The sequence below is a fragment of the Alligator sinensis genome, unplaced genomic scaffold, assembly GCF_000455745.1.
Source record: "Alligator sinensis unplaced genomic scaffold, ASM45574v1 scaffold1457_1, whole genome shotgun sequence".
Lineage (NCBI taxonomy): Eukaryota > Metazoa > Chordata > Crocodylia > Alligatoridae > Alligator > Alligator sinensis.
This window is the reverse complement of record NW_005842845.1, coordinates 641,239-658,358: the sequence shown is the minus strand read 5'-3', so window position 1 is coordinate 658,358 and position 17,120 is coordinate 641,239. Positions and strand designations below refer to the sequence as shown.

Below are 17,120 nucleotides of genomic sequence, written 5' to 3'. Positions count from 1 at the left end.
TGGGAGCTGTCTGCGCGGCAGACGTCCAACCTTTTGGTAACTGTTCCAACAGCACTTCGTGGTTCTGATGTGAACAGATGAGTCGCCCAATTTGTGGCTGGGCTAATAGTTAATGGCTCCTCTGTCTGGAAAACCAGCAGCCAGTTGCTAAAGGAAGCCTGACACTGGGCTGGATGAGTAAACTGTGGACGCAGTGCGCAGTGTCTATCTGTGAGACAGGACCATTAAGGGGTCGGATGCGGTTTGAGGTAGGTGGCACCTGGGTGTGTCATGGAGCCGTGATTTGCTTGGACACCGGAGGGGGTGTCAGTCACATCAGTCCTGGGACACTCGCCTCCCGTGTCGTGACCCCATGTCACCCTTGGTGCTATGACTGCGGATCATGTGGCCTTCTTGGTGCACATTCAAAGCCCCTTTCCCTCACTCTGTTAACATTGCTCCCAGAAGAAGGTTCTTGCCCCTGTGGCACCCAGTGTGTGGCCGGTAGGTGCAGTTTGTTCTCAGCATCTTTTCCCCAGTAGTTCAAAGTTCTTTGCTGTTCTTCTCCCTTCCTCCCTCAGCCCAGTTCTGCAGTCCAAACTGAAGCAGCACGACTGTGGAAAAGGTGGGGCAGTGAGAACAGCACTTCCCGGGCACCGAAAGTACATGGCCTGTAGCCTTGCTGCATGATCTATCCGTGCAGCCATTTAGCATCAGACTTGTGCCTTGTGGTGTCTTGACTCTGGGGCAGGAAAGGATATGTATATGTGAAGGCCAATTCATGCAACACGCTTCAGGCCAGAACTAAGCATTGGTCTAGCTTCCCCTTCCATGGGGCTTAGGTCCCTCCTTGATATGTCTCTAAGCTCTGAGAGGAGAAAAATGCACAGCAACGGAGCTAGAATGGAAGCAGCTACGCTAGGATTATCGTCATTGAGTCTGGGATAGCTCCTTCCTTATGCCAAAGTTTATCAAGTTTTGACAAAGAGCTCAATGCAGTTATTGCATGCAAGACAGTTGCTTTTGGTAGAGGAAACCAGCCCTTTGGGAAATAACTTGATGTTCACCTGCCATAAGCAACGTCCTGACAGCGCAACAAATTAATCCTTGCAGAAAAAATTGCCGAACCTGCGTAGCCTGGACCTCTTCAACTGCGAAGTGACAATGCTGATCAACTATCGGGAGAGCGTGTTTGCCCTTCTGCCCCAGCTCACCTACTTGGATGGGTTTGATGTGGATGACCAGGAGGCCCCTGACTCGGACCCTGAAGCAGATGGTGACGGGCTGGATGATGAGTATGAGGAGAACGGCGATGGTAAGAGTTTTTTTGGTTTTCTAGAACTGCCTACACATTTCACTCTCAGGAGCCAGGCTTCCCAAAGACCCACCTTCAGGCTTTGAACTCTGAGTAGGATGAGTCTTGTATAATCTCATCCTTCCCAGGCCTAACTTAGAAATCTGGGCTTGTCACCTGACACATCCTATGTGCCTAGGTCTGCTCTGCAGGATTTTTTAGTCCCCTGTCACAGGTACGTTGCAGAGACATAAATAGCGTGGCCGTGCCGGGAGTTGGAAGTGTCACGGGTTCCTGGCTTTCCCATTGGTGCCAAGCAGAACCCAGTTCTTTCAACTTTTCTTGTGCTAGAAGGTGAGGAAGATGACGACGAGGAGGAAGATGAATTGGATGAAGAAGTGATTGATGATGAAGAGGAGGATGACGATGACTTGGATGCTGAAGAGGAGGAGGATGGTGTAGACGATGAGGTGAGACTAGCTTTTGTCTGATGCCTGTGTACATTTTGGCTGGCTCCCAGCGTGTGTCCTTTGCATGAATGGTCCCCTCTAATCCTGTTTGGTAATGTAGCCAACTGTTTGTATTCTGGCCGGAGGGTACTATTAATCAGGAAAAGAGCCTTTGTGGTAGCTGGCTGCTCTCAGAATAGTGCCTTGTGGCCTTGAGAGCATCTTTCTGTGTATCTCTGAGTTGTGTTTTTTCTCTTGCTTGTTACAAAGTGAACAGGATGGAGTAGGATGAGAAGGGAGCAGCCGTCTAGGTGCAAAGAGAGCTGGATATTGCAGGAGCTCTTGTTGGCACGATGCTGCCAGCAGCCACGTCCTCTTGAAGCCTTTCCCAGAGTAAATGGATTGGCTCGGTGACTGAAAGAAACAGCACATTGCATGCTGGCTTGCAACAGGGCTGATGGTGTAGTTTTACGGATAATTCAGACTAGGGCGTGGATGGGATAGTTTAATTGCGGATGATCCCATCTTGAGCAGGGGGCTGGTCTAGATGACCTGCAGAGATCCCTTCCAGCCTTACTTTTTCATGGTTTTATGCCTTTGGGGATCATTACTGGGGCAGCTGCTCCAGTGGGCAGGGTCAGGGGAGCAGGGGTTGGGGGGGAATGCTTCCCTACAAAGGTCATTAGATTTGTCCCATGGATCTTGGTTCTTGCTACAAATAGCCTCTCATTTCATTCAAGGAGGAAGAGGATGATGAGGATGGGGAGGATGAAGAGGAGGATGAAGGTGATGAGGGTGAGTATAAAACTCTAATTCTCCTAACTAGACCACATGGCTAATGCCATCCTGGCCATTACTGCACAGCTTTGGTGGACACAGTTGCTCTGGGATATGAGCAGCAACTGGGCAGTTCCGTGTTGAACACGTCTTGCCCCATTTTTTCTGAACCTGGGCACTTTGAGAGAGTACAAGCAGTGAAACCCAGCACACAAGTGAAACCAAGAAGTTTGGCTTAGTACAAACTGTTACTCTGCATAGTCTGGGTGCACCTACCTGCAGTTAATGTCATTGCCATGCAGCGTTTATGCTGTATTGCTGTGTGTTGATGCTTGAGTTCCTTTACAGTGCAGCATTCCTGTCTTCGATCGTGTGTTGACTTGTGTTGTGGCGCGTGTATGTGTGCACACAGTAAAGCCATGCGGAGTGTTTAAATGCAGGTGCAAATTGTCCAAACCCCTAATGGAGGCAGTGAAATCTCCAAATGGGCTCATGCAGACTTGCTGACAAAGCATCCATTGCCTTTGCAATGGAATTCATCTTCCTTCCTGACTGAGGCTTTTGGAACAGGCCACACTTGAAGCTTCAGATGCGTGTTATGTGAGCAAGATGATTTCTTGGAAGCACTGGGGAAGTGGCCTGATCAGCTTTATGTGCTTACAAAATGCAACTTTGGACTTGGACTAAGCCCAGAGGAGCGATACTGGTTTACCAGACATTCACTTCCCATTAACACTAACCAAATCTATGCTCTTCCAGGACTTAACTTTTTTTTAGCAGCTGGCTGTCAATCTAGTGAAACGTTAAAGTGGACTGACAAAATAGCCTATTTCTCATTGTAGGAGCCTTCTGCAGTTGTACAGGAGTCTCCAGTGGAAACTTGATCTGTATGTTAACATCAAGGAAGCATTTGCTCCTGGAAGTGCAGGTTACTTAGCCTCTTCTCTCCAGGCAAAAGGGGACTGAGCCTCTCAACTTGTGTTGAAATTCTCTGGCTAGTGGATCTCGATCTCAGTGGGTTTATTATATAAAGGAGACTAAAGCTTGAGAGAGGATATGTGCAGCAGCATGAGGGCTGGCATGGACTTGGAATGTTAAATCACTTGATTAATCAGCTTGGTCGGGAGGCTCAAAGTAGCCAGTAACTTCTGCATGCTCAGAAACCTGCAAGAGGGGACTGAGTTTGAGGTGCCTTGTCTTTCCTGAAACCAGGCCCCTTCAAGGTGCGCTGAGATAATGCGCTTTGCAGGGTCTTGGCCAGGCCACCTGCTTAGTTCATCTCTTTCCTTCCCAGCAGAGCTTCCGCAGGGAGAGAAGAGAAAACGAGAGCTAGAGGATGAGGGAGAGGAAGATCTGGAAGATGAAGACGACGAGGAGGACGACTGATAATCCTAGCGAGCCAATCAGTTTTACGGACTATGACTGTGTGCTTGTCCTAACCTCCCTGTTGTATCCACGTGAGACTGTAAATCCCCGTCTCCCAGCCCCTCCCCTCTGTCTGACTGCAGCATCCACAATATATTTTTTTAAGACGTAGAATACCCTAGGCATTCAGGGGAATCCTTCCATACAAGCTCACTTTCTCACAAACATCTCACGACCAAAGGCTTCCTCCGTTCTGTGGTTTGTGCTGCATTTTGCAAAAGAACAAAACAAAATCCTCCTAGAGCATCTTTTTGTCTGAAATTGGCCTCACCACCTGGGACCCAGAGCTCCAGCAGCCCCTCTCCACCCCACGTCCCCACAAGGAGATGCAAGTTGCCCCCCCCCCCAATGCACACACTCCAAAGGAGATGCCAGCCTCCCAAAGCAGTGCGTGCAATCTGCTTATCCAGACGGACTCTGAAAGCAAAGCCACCTGAGGTATTGTCCCATCAGGAACAGCAATGGTGGTGGGACCTCTGGAGATGCTGGAAGATTGTCAGCGCTGTGGGGTGCAAGGCGCTTGGGTCTCTAGGAGGAACAGGCTCCTTGCTGGGTCTCATACCTTGGAGGCTGCACCTTGCAGCAGTCCTGCCACTTGCTTTCTCTGCTTCCTAGTTTGTTTTATAAACTGGAATTTTGTGACCTGTTAGCCACATCATAACTTGTGGCTGTCAGCAAAGTAGTTCTGCCTGGCTGCTGTGAAGGTCTTGCTGTGGTGAGGCTTCCCTATCCCCAGCCCAACCTATACATCTAGGAAGGGGCAGAAAGCAGCTGGCCAGGGGATGCTGCATTACCACCACCACACTCCATTTTTCACTCCGCCATTATCACTGTGACACCTAACTCGGTGATCTCTGCAGACCGTGTTAGCCTAAATATTCTCAGGGTCCTTCTGCTAGCCAGTAACAGCTCTTGATGATAGGCTCAGTTGCTAGCCTGGCGTATGCATCCCCCCCTCTTTCCTTTCCAGAGTGCAGAGAAGTGCATTGGGAACTCCAGCTGTTCCCCGTCTCCACTGTTTCATGCACTACTAGACCTCGGGCTATGCTGCAACATTTTCACCAGGTGCCTCCTCCCTCTCCCCTGCTCAGAGCAGTAGAACCGATGCCTCTCCAGTCAGTATTTTGGGGTCCTTTTTATGTATTTTTTTTTTTTTAATTATTATTTTAGAGCAAGGAGTGGGTGGGACCTAACCAGATGGAGCTACCCAGCATGGCATTTCTGACTCCTTGGTTTCCATTCCTCCTCGTCGGGGTGTTCGTTTGCTACTGGACTCTGTCCTAGTCTTGTGGCATCATGGCACTGCAGTCGTTGGCTTATTTGGTGCCCAGTGATATCTGCTCAGACAGGTTAGTGATAGGGGAGTTGGGTCATCCTGAAGGCAGATGCATTGGCACTTAGCAGGGTGCTTGGCCGCTATGGGCAAATACCTATCGGTGCCCTGCAGCTGACTGCAGCTTGTCGCCCCTTCCTGAGGCAGTTCTCGTGGAGGAGTTGAATACCACAGCCCCCGTAGATCTCTGCTCTGTCGCCTGGTGTGGCTTTGCCCTTGTCTCTTGCATTGTACAGTAGCTATAACCATTCAAAGAGAAACTCCTCCTGTAAAATGCAAACTGAATAACTTATAAATGTTAATGGATTTTTTTCGTTAAATGAAATCAGAGCAGCAGTTGGTATTTTTTAATTTCCCTACTTTTTTTTTTTTTTTTTTTTTTTTTTTAAAGCAAATCGTAAGGATTTTATATTAGCCTAATCGCCATCAGGTTTTGATTGGTCAGAATAGCCCCAGAAATGAGACTCTCCAGCCTTCTTTTTGTAAAATTTTTTTTTTTTTTTTGGGTTACAAAATTTGGAGAAAAAGTTTTAATAAAGATGTCGGTTTTTACAAACCCCTTGTATCGGCGCTCTCTCACTGTCCCCTTTCGTTCCTGGGAAGCGTGAGATAAGGGGGTATCTTGGTCCTTTCCCCCGTGGCTTGGAGCAGGGCGCTCGGTCCAAAGCAAGATGCAAAGCTGCTTTTGGCCAGTGTCTTGAAACTGCCAGGATTAGTTTGTTGTTTAAGCCCCAGACAATGGGAGTGCATGTGCTTCGCTGCCCTAATATGTTCAAAAGACCTCAGGCTAGGCTGAAAAAGAAGAAATGGCAAAGAAGTGTAGAGCCCTATAGCCTTCTGGAGGACCTGGGTAGTGGGCCAGGCAGGGCTGCCAAGTTCGGTGCAAGTTCTTCACTGGGGAGGGGAATGCAGAATTGGGAAGCGCTGGGTTTTTAGAACAAGCCTGATCTCCATAGGGCAGGGCTGGCTTTTCTGGCGTGTGGGAAGGAGAGGCAGAGGGAGACATGCCAGAGGGAAGCTGAATTCCTAGCACCTGTGTGGGTCACTGAAATGCTAACCAAGCACCTGCACAGAATGGGGGGTGGAGGGGGATCTTGCACCCCCACTGACTCGGCCTGCTTGCAGAGCTGGGGTGCTGCAGAGGAAGCCATGCTTGCCTCTTTGAAAGCAGAAGCGTTTGATTTCTTCCCCCTTCTCCATGGCACTGAGTGGAGGTGGACGGAGGAAGCTGCAGGCTGAGTTCTTGGAAATCCTAGGTAGGGAGGAGTCGGGGTTGGGGGGGGGCAGAGCCTTGCAGCTGCTGCAGATGGCTGGCACCTGGTCCACGGGGAGCTGAAAAGGAAGGGACAGTGCTCTAGCTGCTAGCACTCAGCTTGCTAAAGCCCAGCATGGGAGACTAGAGCATCTCTTGGGAGAGCAGCAGGTACCCCAGAACGTGATGGCAGCCTGGGAGGGAAGACGAGGGCAGCGTGTTCTGTTCTGCACTGCCTGCTTGTGCTGGTCTTGGACCTGGGCTCCCTTCCCCAGGGGTTGCTCACCTAGGGCTGGGAAATAGGGGAAACTTTCCCTACTTCTCGGGAAGACGCTGGAGAATCTGGCCCTTCAGAGATCAAGGGGGCTGCATGGCTCCCAGGCTCTGCTTGTGGGTCCCTGCTGTCCTCTCTGGGCCGGTTTGGCCCCCCATGGACAGAGGATGCCCTGTCTGGGACGGGGGTGAATGTGAGAAGACAGTCCCTGCCGGGCCTGGGGGTGGGTGCTTGCTTCGGTAGGCTTCTCCGCTCAGCTTGCAGAGTGAAAATGCCTTGGCTGTGAGGTCAGCCTCTGCCCTTTGTTATCAGCGGAGGCCCAGGCCGCTTCCTGGAGAGGAGGGGGAGGCTGCGATGCGGCACCCCGTGGACAGGACAGGAGTGCTTGGGGGGAGCAGGACTCCATTGTGCTCCAGCAGCGATGGACGCAGCGGGACAAAGGGGAGCAGGGCCGCCGAGGGGAGCTGCCTTGCCCATTGGATGCCTCTCTCCTGGTTGCCCGCGCCGTGGCCAAATGCAGCTGCCTCGAGGGGTTCCTGCTTCCCACCGCCTGGCTGGCAGGAACCTCGTCCTTGTCTGCGGCCTGTTAAGCTCTGGATTCGCCCTCAACACCCATCCCTCCCCCTCCTGCTGCTGTGTGAGCACGGTTCAAGAAGCAGCAGGGAGGTTTCCCCAACCTAATTACTGGGTTTTTTCCCACGGCCCAGCCTCCGGCCGCCTTGGGACAACCCTCTGCCTTGGGATCTGCACTGGAGCTTAGCACGGAGGCCTGTTATCGCCTGGCCAGCCTGTGGCTGCATTGCCTTTTCTTCCAGCCATGGCGTCCGCTCCCTCCCTTGGGGCGGGGGTTGAGGCCGTGCTCTGTGTTGCAGCAAAGAAAGCTGGATCTTCTGCCCGCTGACTCACGGAGGGCGTAGTCAGGCAAGCAAGTCCAAAGAAAGCTGCTGGCACAAATGGCTGGTGCTGGGTGGGGTTGGGATTAACTCCCTGTGCTCGGGGAGAAAGGGCTAATGCATCGCCTACGTGATGGAGCACAGCCGCCGTCCTCCCCCTCCTTGCATCTGCCCTGTGGGCAAGGGGCTGCTCCTGCCACATATGAACGAAGGGCTTCAGGCTGTAGCAGTGGAGCCCTTCCTGCGAGTGCAGAGGGAGGCAGCAGCCTGGGGAGGGCAGGGGCTTCCTTGGCGTGAGCTGGTTGTGTTGTGGGCACCGGGCACAGCCCTGGGAGCGGAGGGTGAGGAAGCTCATCTGGGTCCTGGCACCTGCCCGTATGCACCATGCAGAGGCACCAGCCTGTGCGGATGCTCTGCCCTTACTGCGGTCTCGCTGCATCAGGAGCAGGCCTGGAGCTTTGTACCCTTCTGGTACTTGGGGATGCACCAGCTATGGTGCACGCCTGCTGGGCACCACCAATGGCTGCCAGGCCACCGTCCATGGCCACACACCGGCCCGTGGCTGTGAACTCTTCAGTGTGCCGCTGTTCTGCCCCCTCCCCTTTCAGGCTCAGCTCTAGGCGGCTTGTCTGAAGCGGGCTGGGTTGGTGGGTACAGCGCAGCTATCGGATGTGCAGGTTGAGCTGAGCTGGCACACCGCCCGCCCCCACTCCTTGCAGCTCTGCTTGTTGCTCTACTGAAGGAGTCCAAGGTACTGAAGCAGTGGTTTATCTCAGAGAACCGTGGCATCAGGGGTGGGGGGGTCCTGGCAGTGCTAGGCTGCTCCTCTGTATCAGCCCGTGTCCTCACTGAACCCCAGGGCGTGCCCGCAGCTGGGCCCTGGATAAGTCTCCCTGCTCACCCCTCCTCTCTTGCTCTAGCTCCCCAGCCCGACTTGTCTCTAGTGTGCAACAGGGCAGGGGCTCTTATCTGCCATGCCCAGCACGGTGGGGCCCTGGGCGTACCAGGGACGCGCAGGCGTGGGGTCCATGGGTGGAGGCTGCTATGCCACCGTGAGCAAAGCAAGCAGCATCGCTGGGGATCATGCACCATCCCAGCCGCTTGGGCAGGCTAGGGGGTGGGGAGGGGCTGGTGCTGCACTGACCCCTTTTCAGTACTTGACCCCTAAGGCAGAAGCATCACTTTGGGGGTCATGGCTCTGGGTTGCATCTCAGTGGTGTGTATAAACTGGCCCCCTGGGCAGAAGGGCTTAACAGGGCCATCCAGATGTGCAAGCCCAGGCAAAGCAGATGTGAAGTGGGGGCTGCAGGAGTTGGCCCTGAGCTGGGAACTTGCAGTACTGGTCCTTGTGACCTCAGATAAGACACCAGGTTTTGTCTCCCCGCTTTAGTCCTTGGCGGAGGCCAGGATAGCCTTGCTCTGATAAGTACAATGCAGGGGCTCTAATCCTCCTGCGATACAAATGGTTAATATGGCAGACTGGATTCCATCCCCCCCTCTCCCCTAGCTCTGCCTGGGCTTGGGGGGAGGCTTTTCCAGCTGGGGAAAGGCAAGGTGGGCTTGGCCAGTGCAGCTGGAGAGAGCACAACTGCTGTGGTTGAACTCCCACTGCTGTCTGTGCCGACGGTGCCGGGCCAGGGAGGGGCTTGCCCTGCCGTCCAGCTTGGCACTGCCTCACTACAGCTGGGCCCACACTAGTGCTGCTAGGGGCCGATGCATCTCCATGGGAAGAGCAAGTCTGGGCTGGTGCAGGGCCTGGACCACAAGCCCCCTTCCCCCTTCTCTAGGGCCAAGAGGCCTGGTTTATCAGCTGCCTGGTGAAGCCAAGAGAGAAAAGCCTAGGACTTGTGAGATCCCGACTGGGAGACAGCACCACTGTGGGCTGCAGGATAACACCAGCCATGGAGGAGGAGGGTCTCCCTCTAGCACCATAAGTCTTCTCCCTCTCTGGTTTAGGGCCTGAAGCAGCTACCACCAAAATGCCTGAACCCCTGCTGCCCTCCAGAGAGGGACCAGCCATGCTGGCCGGCAAGCCCAGCACCCCTCCACCCACCCCGTGCAAGCCGCTCTCATCCCTTTCTCCCACCTGCCCTGGAGCCCCCCAGCCCCGGGACACAGAGCAGAGCAGACGGCCCCATGATGGCTCCTGTACAGTTCCCATTTATTATTTAGAGACCTCCTTCCGGAGAAGAAGTCTGCTAACTCCTGAGCAGCCCGCGCAGGCTCGGCAGAGCCGTGTCTGAAGTAGTGAGACCTGTAGGAGAGCGAGAGGCGCGCCGGCTTCGGGGCCTCGAATCAAACTTCCAAAGAAAAGCAAACTCAGACCCTCCCCCCACCACCCCAGATGCTGCGGTGGGGGACCAAGGGGCCTGCACGCAGTCCGGGCTGGAGTGGGAAGGGCCGTGAACACAGTTGGGGGGGCGGGGGTGAAGGAGCCATGCCAGAGTCCCAGGGTGGAGGGCGGGGGGGTCCTGCCATAGTTCCCCCCACTCCCAGCTCCCGTTAGAGTCCCGTGCACAGCTCCCTGCCCACCTCGGGGAGCGGGGGGGGGAAAAAAAAAAAATCACTTGACTAAGCAGGAGCAGAAGGATCAGAGCTGTGAGTACAGGGAGTTCTCCATCTCCGGCGTGAGCTTCGAGTGGAAGGAGGCAAGGCCCACCCCGAAATCTGAAGGAGAAAGAGACAGGGGGGTGGAGAAGAGTCAGTGCCAAAGCACCTGCCAGCTCCCCAGGGGCTGCTCTGAGTGGTGCATGTCTCCCAGCTCCCAGGGGCAGGACAGCCTGGCTTGCCTTGGATTAAGATGGCGCTGCCACCCCAGCCCTCTCCCAGGGTTTTGCAAAAGCCCTATCTGGGGCACAGACTGGCCCTGCCGCAGTGGAGACTTCATGGCTGCAGCCACCCCTGGTGCCTCACTTGCCCATCAACTCTGCCAGCCGGTGTCGGTGCCCCAGGCTGGCAGGAGCACAGTGCAAGGCCCAAGCTCTACTGGGCACCCACAGGCGACCTCAGGGAGAGGCACCCAGGCAAGGGGAGCTTTCCCAGCCTCGGGGGAGGAAGGTGATGGTGCAGGTCGCACGTGGATGGGGGTTAGTGTCGTGGGAAGGTCTCCGGCAGCTTAGCCTGATCCTCGGTGCCAGTACCCACCTCTCCTCTCCCTGGGCATGGTCATACTGCAGGAGTCCTTCCTCCCTGCCTCTCCACGTAGGAAGGCAAAGCCCAGCAGTGAGAGGCTGGGGAAGGGTGTATGTGACAGCTGGGGGCACAGTGCCCACCCACAGCCAAGGCTCGTGACCTCCTTTGCACTTTGGGAGCAAGCAGCTGAAGGCTAGCATCCCTGGACTCATGATGGGAGCCACAGCACCCCCAGTAGCAGGCCAGGGTATGCTGCCCACCTCCCCATGACGCCCCAGCTGCCCACTGGCACGTACCCATCTCGCCATCCAGCCGGCTGGGCGGGGGCGGGTTCTTGCGGTGATCCTCAATATGCAGCGTCATCTCCTCCCGCGAGGCGGTGGAGTAGGGGCACTGCATGCAGGTGTAGCGCCCTCGCGTGTGCTCCCACACGATGCGGCTGTTGGAGGAGTGGCCTGCAGCACAGGGGGGGGCAGGAAGCAATGCACTGACTCGCCAGCGCCTGGGCACGGGGCACAGCTCATGCAGCCCCCAGGGACCCATGGCCAGGACAGGCATGCGAAGCCGTAACTGCCGCTGGGTCAGCAATGGCCCTCAGCCATGGCCCCCTGCTATGCAAGGAGCAGCATGAAGCTGATGGCACAAGGGGTGGGGCGAGGGATCAAGAGGGCAATGGATGAAGCATGGCCCCTCTGCCGGGAGCTAAGGACGCCTGCGTTCAGTTCCCAGCTTTGCCACCAACACCCTGCACCATGCCACCCTGCGACGACTGCGGGCAAGGTCACCCCGTCTGCCTCGTCTCATTAGACCAGTGGGTCTCAAACTCCGGAGGCCCCCGGCATCCTTCTGTGACACCCTATTTCAATACCACAGGCGTTTACTCCTGGCACAGCACATACCTCCTGGCACAGGGACAGGGCAGAGGGCACTGGGGGGAGGTTCAAGCACTTAGCTGCTTGCACAGGGGCTAGCAGGGAGAAGCAGGAGCTTACCCTGCATAGAGCCTACACTTACCTCCTTGCAAGAGGGCCCAGGTGGGGAAGAGCAAGTGTGGCATCCCCGAAAGCATCTCATGGTACCCCAGGGTGCCACAACAGCCCAAGTGAGAACCAAAGTAAGACTGAGGCTCCTTGGGGCAGGGGCTGCCTCCTGCTGGGGCCTGGTGTCTGAGTGCTACCTCTGGCAAGAAAAGGAGGGGCCCAGGGCACTTCAGTTTAAGGGGAATTTGTCTGGCCACGGTGTTTGCTGTCATACACCCACCCCAGGGCCAGAGCCGCACGCTGAGCTGCAGGGAACCCAGGTTCTGAACTCCAGCTGGCCTGGCCCCATGCAGAGGCAGGACGCAGACTGCAGCATGCAGGGGCAGGCTGGAAAGGACAGAGCCAGCCCCCACCTAGTACCAAAACAGGCCCCGGTATCAGCTTGGTACCACTGCAGCTACCACCCCTAGCCAAGACCCACCTGGTCCTGGACTAGAGACCTGCAGGAAGCCCCCGGCCTCCCAGCTTGCAGTGCCCTCCCTCCACGAGTGGCTACAGGGTACGACTGTTGGGTTGTGCCCCTTATGCCCTGGAGTCTCCCATCCAATTCCTGAGCACACCTGAACCAGTCGAGCTTACAAGCTGTGATGAGACCAGGGCCCGCGATACCCAGCAACCACAAGCAGCAGAGTAAGAGCAAGCCTCCAGCCCCATGCGTTGCCGTTTCACCCCCTAGGGAAGCTCCGGGAATTCCTCAGCCAGTTTCCAAGGACCCCCAGCCCCTCGTCACATCGCTGTTCCAAGCAGCCTCCCTGGTTTTCCTTCAGCCTCCAGCCAGGGCACCGCCTCCCCTCCCACTTCTGCACGGCAGCATCCACCCCACGAGGCTGAATTTCCCTCTTGTGTCCAGAAAGCAGCCCCACGCCGGACTAACCTGGAGTCACTCCCCAGCCGAAGCCTGGGAGGAGGGGGCTGACACTCACATCTGCGAAGGGAACTGAGGGGCAAGAGGAGCATTAGGCCTTCCCTTCCCAGGGCAGGGTGTGGGGGGTGGGGGGAAAGCCCTGGCTGAGATGCCAGCAATTCATGCAGGCAAGGCCTGGCATGGAGGTCGGACATTGCCTGATCAACAGGACTCTGTGGGGTGGCAACAGCTCCGGTGGTTGGGAGAGGCTGGACCAGGATCCTCCCGCGACCCCAGGCTGTGATCTCCAGGCAAAAAGGTGGGACTTGATTTAACATCTTCCCAAGGAGCTGCTTGCTAGTTGGGGTGAGAGTCTGGGCATGGGCTGGGGGGCGGGGAAGAGAAACGGCCACCCAGACCCACCAGGCCAAGCCCAGAAGGCAGAGAAGGAGCTGAGGAGTGCCGGATCCTTCCTGGAGGGAAAGGGCCCAGTAATACCCTGGGCCAGTGGGTCTTGAGCAGAAGCTGCTAGCCGAGCCCCGAGGGAGCCACGTTGTGCCATGGGCAAGCCCCAGCAGAAGGCTCTAGCTGTACTGAACAGCCCCTGTTGTCTCACCTTGACTCTTCTTCCACACGGCGTTGGAGACAGGAAGACCTTGGCTGGGCAGGTATGGCCTGAGACGATGCTGGACTGAAGCCTGAGGTAAGCTGTAGGGCGAGGGGGGCATATAGGACAGGAAAGGCCCCGGCACCGAGGAATGGGGCGGGCCTGAGAACCGAGTCAAGGAGGGCGCCCCGAAGAGTGAGGGCTCCAGCAGAGGGAAGGGGTGGGAGGTCGGGGAGACCAGGGGCATGGACTCCAGGGAGCCATGCAGACCAGAGAGGCTGGCGGGGAGGGAGGCTGGCGCCGTGGCAGAGACCGTGTCCATGCTAGGGAGAATGGCTTCTTTCTCCATGTGCCGGATGACGCCCTGGAGCTTGGGCAGCCCCTCCAGCGGCTTGGCCAGGGGGTCCTTCTCCAGGCCAGAGGTAGCAGGTAGGATGGGCTTCTCAGCATTTGGAGCCGGAGACGAAGTGCTGGAGCTGTCGGAGCAGACGTGCAGGTGCTTGAAGAGGGAGCGGTACGTTCGGAAGCGCAGCATGCAGTTCTCACACCTGGAAGAAGAGAGAGTTGGCAACGGCCCAGCAAGGATGGAAGCCACCCCTGGCATTGGCCCCTGCCGCCAGGCCCAAAGAGGCCAAATGCCGAGCGGGCCACAGGCAGAAAGGCCTTCCTGTACACACAATCAGAGGGGACAGAGCTAATGTGGGGGGTGGGGATTAGCCCCCATGGCACGAAGCCAGGGGCTGCAGAACATTTGGGGGTCCAAAGGGAAGGGATACTGGCTCTTATGCCATCTCCCAGGCTGAATGGTGAGAGCAAATTGCATGGGGACGTTTGAGAGGAGGCAGAACAGCCACCGGGGAACAGACCACGGGACACAATCCTGCCCAGGCAAGGAATGAGCAAAGGAAAAAGTAGGTGGAGAAAGGCAGGAGCCTTGTGCCTGCAGTGCAATGAAGGGGACTTACTTGAAGTAGCGGTTTGGCTTGTAGTGCACCTTCATGTGGGTCATGAGGTCCTGCATGCTGGGGAAGGTCTCCGTGCAGCCCGGCGTGGGACAGCGGAAGGTTTTCCCTAGAAGAAGGGCACAGAGGTCGGCAGTGTCCTAGCCGTTAGAGCAGCACCCACAGCAAGGATAGCGTCAGCCATGGCAGCCTCCCCCTGTACCCAGGGGACCTCCAAAAACCAGTGACTCAACGGTTACAGAGTCCAGCAGGAGACTGAGGACCACCTGTACGTTCTCCTCATACACTTCTCCCCACCCACGGCATGCACTGCACTGGTCTAAGTACAGAAGAGCTACTGATCGTTTACTGAAGTGGGTGATAAGTTTGGCAGAGACCTACCAATAAAAGAAGATGCTCAGGGCACAGCGGGGAGGGGAGAACTTGGGTGTTAATAAATCAAATCGGTCTCCTCTTTTAGGACACAAGATGAAGAGCTCATCTAGCCCATCGGCAGAGCCAGGAGAACAGCGCAATGCATACGCATGTCGGTGTCATGTTGACACACGATGGCATAAGAAGCAAGGTCCAGATTTCTCAGAGTGAACAGCATCTTCCATGCCCCAACCATGACTGCTGAACACTTGGAAGACTGGCCCTTGGCATGGCAGTCTGTGTGCTCCGGTACAAGAGCCATGACCACCTGTGCACCGGTAGAAATGGCAGGTGACTTCAGTGACCAATCACACCTTGGACAAGTGCTCACAGCTGGTTATTTGCAAGCACCCCGTGGAACGCAATTTGTTCACCAAATGAACACAGTAATGATACGATAACCCACTGGCACCCATCTGCTGAGCCGAAGCACCAGGAAGGGGTGAATGAGGCCTCCTTAAAATTAAGTAGAATCCTCTGCCCCTATGATAACCGCCATGCTCCTCTTGCACGTGCTATCCTGATGTGCCTCATCTCAGCAGCAGTGCCCCTCATCAGGATGTGTCCCCTGCCTTACCCTCCAGTGACTGCGTGGGTCGGTAGTGGACTTTCAAGTGGTCCATCAGCTCCTGCATGCTGTGGAAGGCCAGCTTGCAGCCGTAGCTTGAGCACTGGTGGTGCTTCCCTGGAAGAAGACAGCCCCTGGAGTCATTACTGTCCCTGGCTCCAACAGCTTCCTGGCGTTCACCACCTCCGACTGACTGAAAGTAGGGGCTTCCACGCAGCCCTGTTGGGGAACTGCTTTTCCCCAGGCAGGTGCTCTTTTGCTGGCACTGATGTACTGAAGCTGACCTGGGCTGTCACACCCAATCTAGAGACCACCCCTGCCACACAAGCATGGCCAGCCAGTCCTCACAGGACCCATGGCTGGGAGCTAGAGCTCCTGCAGATGTGGTTTGCCCAGTAAATAGGTATGGAAAGTGGCAGCACCTTTCTGGCCCCTGGAGTACACCTCCAACCTGGCTTAGAGACTTCCCCATGGCCTGTTCTCCCTCGTCGGAGATGGCCCCTTGGAAAAGACATCATCAGCTTCACAGCTGAGACGCAGCATACTCGCGTCACATGGCTTGATGAGCAGCCAGAAGGCAGATGCTCCCTGTCTGTACCAGGGGCTCTGATCACGTTGGTACCTCATTTCTCCTTTAGATATATCCCACCACATCCATTTCACTCCTTCGCTTCTTTTTTCTTTTAACCTCTGCTTCTTTCTTGCCACGGCCCAGTCTCCCTCCCCTGCACCAGACAGGCACAGCTTTCCCTCTGCATCTCACCAACTCCCCTAACCCTTCCCTCTTTCCCAGGCTACTGTCTTGCAGCTGCAGTCACTATTTGTGGCTGAAAGGGAGACAACACCAGACCCATGAGGGTCCCAAGTTCGAGATGGCCCAGAGTTCTGCCCAGCAAGTCCGACCCAAAACCCGAGTGTACCCTGCCTGGCCTTGCTAGGATCACGGCCCCACCCTGCTGGGAGCAAGGCTGCCAGAAGGTGCTCCAGGGACCTTACCTGGGAGAGGTCTGCGCTTGGGGAGCCGAAGTTCCTGCACTTGAGCCGCACCGCCTCCGCTTGCCGTTGGCTGTGCCTGGCTGCCCAAGAGGGCCGGGTCGCTGCACCCTGATGGGGAGAGGCTGTGATGAAGAGAGTGAATACACACACACAGGCACCAGTGCTAGGGGGGCAAGTCTGTCACCCTGGGATGAGGTCATGGGGGGCGCATGGAGGGGTTCAACAAAGTAGGGATGGATTTTATATCCCAGCCTGGGGTAACAGCATGTTCCCAGACAGGGTTTGGCTTTGGCTTGGCCAAAGACCCAGCTACTGTTCAGCTTACATAGCACAAGGGCACAGAGGAGACACACGGGCAGTCAAACTGGAGGGGACCCGAAGCCTCACAGTGTAAATGCCTCGGAGCAGGCTCTTAATCACCTTAGCACTGCCTGCAGTGATGTCTACTCCCCTCTCATTGCAGGTTAAAAAAAAACCAAAACAACTCAAGGTCTCTATTATTTTAGAAAGAGCTGTAGAGAATCCTGCTTTGGCAATCCCCCTGCAGTCGAGGATGACTGTCTTATCTGGGGGTCCAAAGATGGCCAACCAGGACGATTCAGGATCAACAGACTCTTTTGCAACTCGGGCACCTGTATCCACGTGGGGTGGGTGGCGCTGGATTTTTTATTTGGTCCATGATGCACTGTTTCTGCTGCTCCCGCTTTTCCATCTCCTGTTGTCGTCGTACAGAGAACCCAGTGCCCATCTGAACTCAACTTAAACCTCCAGGGGCTTAGAAGAAAGTAGTACTGGGAGGCAGCACAGCTTAATAGTTAGGGCACTGGACTGAAAAAATCAGGCGACCGGAGATCCAAGTCCTATATCCACCACCGATTTGC

General features: G+C 55.8%; 2 protein-coding genes across 9 annotated transcripts in view; one reads left to right on the top strand and one right to left on the bottom strand.

Annotated features, from left to right (window-relative positions):
- LOC102379971 (acidic leucine-rich nuclear phosphoprotein 32 family member B) overlaps positions 1–5,813 on the top strand; it is a 7,050-nt gene extending 1,237 nt beyond the window's left edge. Inside the window, exons 1-5 of one of the 3 annotated variants that reach the window (XM_025191652.1) lie at positions 142–248; positions 1,093–1,294; positions 1,625–1,743; positions 2,463–2,517; positions 3,797–5,813. In XM_025191652.1, coding sequence (XP_025047437.1) covers positions 174–248; positions 1,093–1,294; positions 1,625–1,743; positions 2,463–2,517; positions 3,797–3,885 — 540 coding nt within the window. In that variant the 5' untranslated portion in view covers positions 142–173 and the 3' untranslated portion in view covers positions 3,886–5,813. Of the gene's footprint in view, positions 1–141; positions 249–1,092; positions 1,295–1,624; positions 1,744–2,462; positions 2,518–3,796 lie in introns of those variants that run through there. The other 2 variants (XM_014525610.2, XM_014525609.2) reach the window with 2 other exon arrangements.
- Positions 5,814–9,818: 4,005 nt separating this feature from the next.
- The window catches only part of ZNF414 (zinc finger protein 414), a 16,025-nt gene continuing 8,723 nt past the window's right edge, over positions 9,819–17,120 (bottom strand). For 3 of the 6 annotated variants that reach the window (XM_025191647.1, XM_025191648.1, XM_025191649.1), the window contains exons 3-10: positions 16,240–16,347; positions 15,253–15,360; positions 14,265–14,370; positions 13,309–13,847; positions 12,723–12,785; positions 11,823–11,987; positions 11,105–11,263; positions 9,819–10,343 (exon numbers count right to left, since the gene is read on the bottom strand). In XM_025191647.1, the coding sequence (XP_025047432.1) occupies positions 10,267–10,343; positions 11,105–11,263; positions 11,823–11,987; positions 12,723–12,785; positions 13,309–13,847; positions 14,265–14,370; positions 15,253–15,360; positions 16,240–16,347 (1,325 nt within the window). In that variant the 3' untranslated portion in view covers positions 9,819–10,266. The remainder of the gene's footprint in view (positions 10,344–11,104; positions 11,264–11,822; positions 11,988–12,722; positions 12,786–13,308; positions 13,848–14,264; positions 14,371–15,252; positions 15,361–16,239; positions 16,348–17,120) is intronic. The other 3 variants (XM_006035498.3, XM_025191651.1, XM_014525608.2) reach the window with 3 other exon arrangements.